Source organism: Apis dorsata, unplaced genomic scaffold (assembly GCF_000469605.1).
Source record: "Apis dorsata unplaced genomic scaffold, Apis dorsata 1.3 scaffold_223, whole genome shotgun sequence".
In the NCBI taxonomy this organism is placed as follows: Eukaryota; Metazoa; Arthropoda; class Insecta; order Hymenoptera; family Apidae; genus Apis; species Apis dorsata.
Window position 1 is genome coordinate 234,675 of NW_006263505.1, and position 3,209 is coordinate 237,883.

Sequence of the window (3,209 nt, forward strand, 5' to 3'; positions counted from 1 at the left end):
CATTCGACATTTTGTTTTTAGATTCATTTATAGATTTATCCTATTTTTATTTCCCTACTTACCCGCTAAAGCCACGCCTTTTGTTTCCTGGAGAATTTGTGTTCGCAGGACTACTTCCATCGTTTGCAACATTTTCTATAAAAATATAAATAATATAAATCTCAAATGCGAATTGCTGAAGTGAACATTATGTAAAATAAAATGTGCAATTTGATTGTTTTTGATATATTAAAAATGCATATATATGCAAATTAAATATAAAAGGATCGATAAGAAATTAAAAAAATAAGAATTTAATTATTAAAATCAATTGATAAAAAAATCGAAATCATTTGATGATATACGATTAAATATATTCATTTCATTATTTCATATATTTTAGCAATAGTAATAGTTTCGTTTGCAAAGATCGATCAACTAACATTAATTGTATGTAATTGCAAATAATGAATATAACATTAAACAAAACATATGATGTATAATTTTTCTTTAAATTAAATCTTCAACTAAGACGTTTAATAATCAATAAGTAATAAAATTGACATCAGAAGAGGTTAGCGACCATCGATGTAAAGTATACTTAATGTATCAACTTTGTTTTATCGACATATCAGTTGAAGATTCAACCGGTCAAGGACACAGTTATCCCGGTACATCGTATTGATCCGACACGACCGACTCGGAGTACGCGTACAATAGACTCCTGTCAAAGAGGTAACCATTTTAATCGTAACGTATCAATGTCCTCACTATCTTTCGACTGATTTATTATCCGAAATTTCAATCAATTAAATCTTTAAACTCGAATTTATCATTACATTACGATTTTATGCTCCATTGTCTTCTAATTGTGTGACTTTATATTTTAATCAATAATCATTCCTATCATATTTGAATTAATGTAATTTGGCATTAACTAGTATAATTATAATTTGTAAACAATAAAATGATCTTTGCTTTAATGATATTCAATAATGCTTCAATAAGTGTTAAGTAACGATTCTATAAATGATCAAAACTATCTAATCATTCAAGAAAAGGATTAGAATCTTAGAATCCATCAATTGTAAGTAATTAAATATATTCAATTTGGAATCCAAGATTCTTTTATTGGCATTTAAATATAAATAATTTAGAAAGAAATTTAATTAATATAATTTTGGTTTTTCTTTTATAAAAATATACTTATCATATTTGCATACTATGAATTTACTATTGAAAATTTTTAAATCTATTGTTATTCCTCCAATTCGTTGTCACGTGTTTTTTTTTCTTTATCAAAAATGAGTGCTCAAATTACCAAAGCAAATTCGAGAAATTCAATTATTTCCACAATTAAAAATCTTATATTTTCTCTATAATTGACTCATCTTGAATTACTGTCAATTTATTACTTATTATTCTATATCAAACATTATTAAACATATAACTATATGTTTAATAATGTTAACATATAATTATTAACACTTGATCTATGATCTACATTTTATTTTCATATAAAATAATCATCTCATCTTAATCTTCCACGATTAAAAATCTTATATTTTCTCTATAATTGACTCATCTTGAATTACTGTCAATTTATTACTTATTATTCTATATCAAACATTATTAAACATATAACTATATGTTTAATAATGTTAACATATAATTATTAACACTTGATCTATGATCTACATTTTATTTTCATATAAAATAATCATCTCATCTTAATCTTCCACGATTAAAAATCTTATATTTCCTCTATAACTGACTCTTGAATTACTGTCAATTTATTACTTATTATTCTATATCAAACATTATTAAACATATAACTATATGTTAATAAGTATATGTTAACATATAATTATTAACACTTGATCTATGATGATCTACATTTTATTTTCATATAAAATAATCATCTCATCTTAATCTTCCACGATTAAAAATCTTATATTTCCTCTATAACTGACTCTTGAATTACTGTCAATTTATTACTTATTATTCTATATCAAACATTATTAAACATATAACTATATGTTAATAAGTATATGTTAACATATAATTATTAACACTTGATCTATTATACACCTGATTTTATTTTCATATAAAATAATCATCTCACCAGTTTCATCCGGCAACGCAGGAACATTTTGAATTGGTAACACAGGTGTTATACTTGTTGTAATCGTCGACGAAGAGCCTGCTATTCCAGCAGCAGAAGATGCAGTTGCAAATCCTCCACTGGATGCGACAGTTTGAACTTGACTACTCGATTGTTGTTGATAATGTAATTGTTGTTGTTGCTGTTGCTGCTGCTGTTGTTGTTGTTGCTGTCCTGGAACTTTCCTAGATGGTGAAGTTTTACTAGAAACTGGAGGAGGTTGTTTAAGCGCACTAGTAGGAACTAATCCTTCTGGAGGAGGATCAACTTGTCCTGGAGCAACTAGTAAACGCACGTGAGTCCACTCGGATGTATTCACACCGCTAATGTTACTTCCATTTTCTAATACTTCAACTTGTTGACCTTTCGTTACCGTCAACTCTTTCGAGCCTGGTGCTGCAGAGTGATCGGCAATGACCCAAGTCACCTCGGCTACGCCAGTCTAAAATGAAAGGATATCATATTCACGATCGATTTATATAATTGTGAACCAATATATTTATTCGTTACATGCTCTTCTTCTTGCACGTCATCATTGGAAACATCGTAAGTTTCATGGTAAATATTTGATTCAATCCTTTCTCGTTTTTCACTTTTCTTTGAATATGTTGTCAGCGAAAAACGAAATAAGGCTTGAATTTCATGTTTTTAACATATATATATATATATATATATACACCTGCAGCAGGTTTCGAATGAGAGCTTGTAACGAATAAATATATTATATTTGGAAATTTGAAAAACAGAATTGTTTTTTTATAATGATGAAAAAACATTTAAATGAAAACACATGAGCAAAGGACACATGAGTAAAAGAGACGAAAGGAGGGGAGATGGAAAAGAGGAGAGATAAAGAACGAAGAGAAGGATAGTAGATTGACAGAGTGCACGATCGTCTTTGACTTTGCGGTCCAATGGACCGTTTAATGGATTATTCTAGCTTCGGTGATTTCGATTTGATCGAAATAGCCTTGTCTTTGATAAAGACATATATAATACTAACTTGTTTTTTTCGAAAAAAAAAAAAAAAAAAAAAAAAAAAAAAAAAAAAAAAAAAAAAAAAAAA

General features: G+C 27.6%; 1 protein-coding gene across 12 annotated transcripts in view; it reads right to left on the reverse strand.

The window, feature by feature from the left end:
• The window catches only part of LOC102679786 (kalirin), a 39,551-nt gene that overhangs the window by 23,673 nt on the left and 12,669 nt on the right, over nt 1-3,209 (reverse strand). For all 12 annotated transcript variants that reach the window (XM_031510352.1, XM_031510348.1, XM_031510347.1 and 9 more), the window contains 2 exons: nt 2,105-2,585; nt 63-135 (listed from right to left, as the gene is read on the reverse strand). In XM_031510352.1, the coding sequence (XP_031366212.1) occupies nt 63-135; nt 2,105-2,585 (554 nt within the window). The remainder of the gene's footprint in view (nt 1-62; nt 136-2,104; nt 2,586-3,209) is intronic.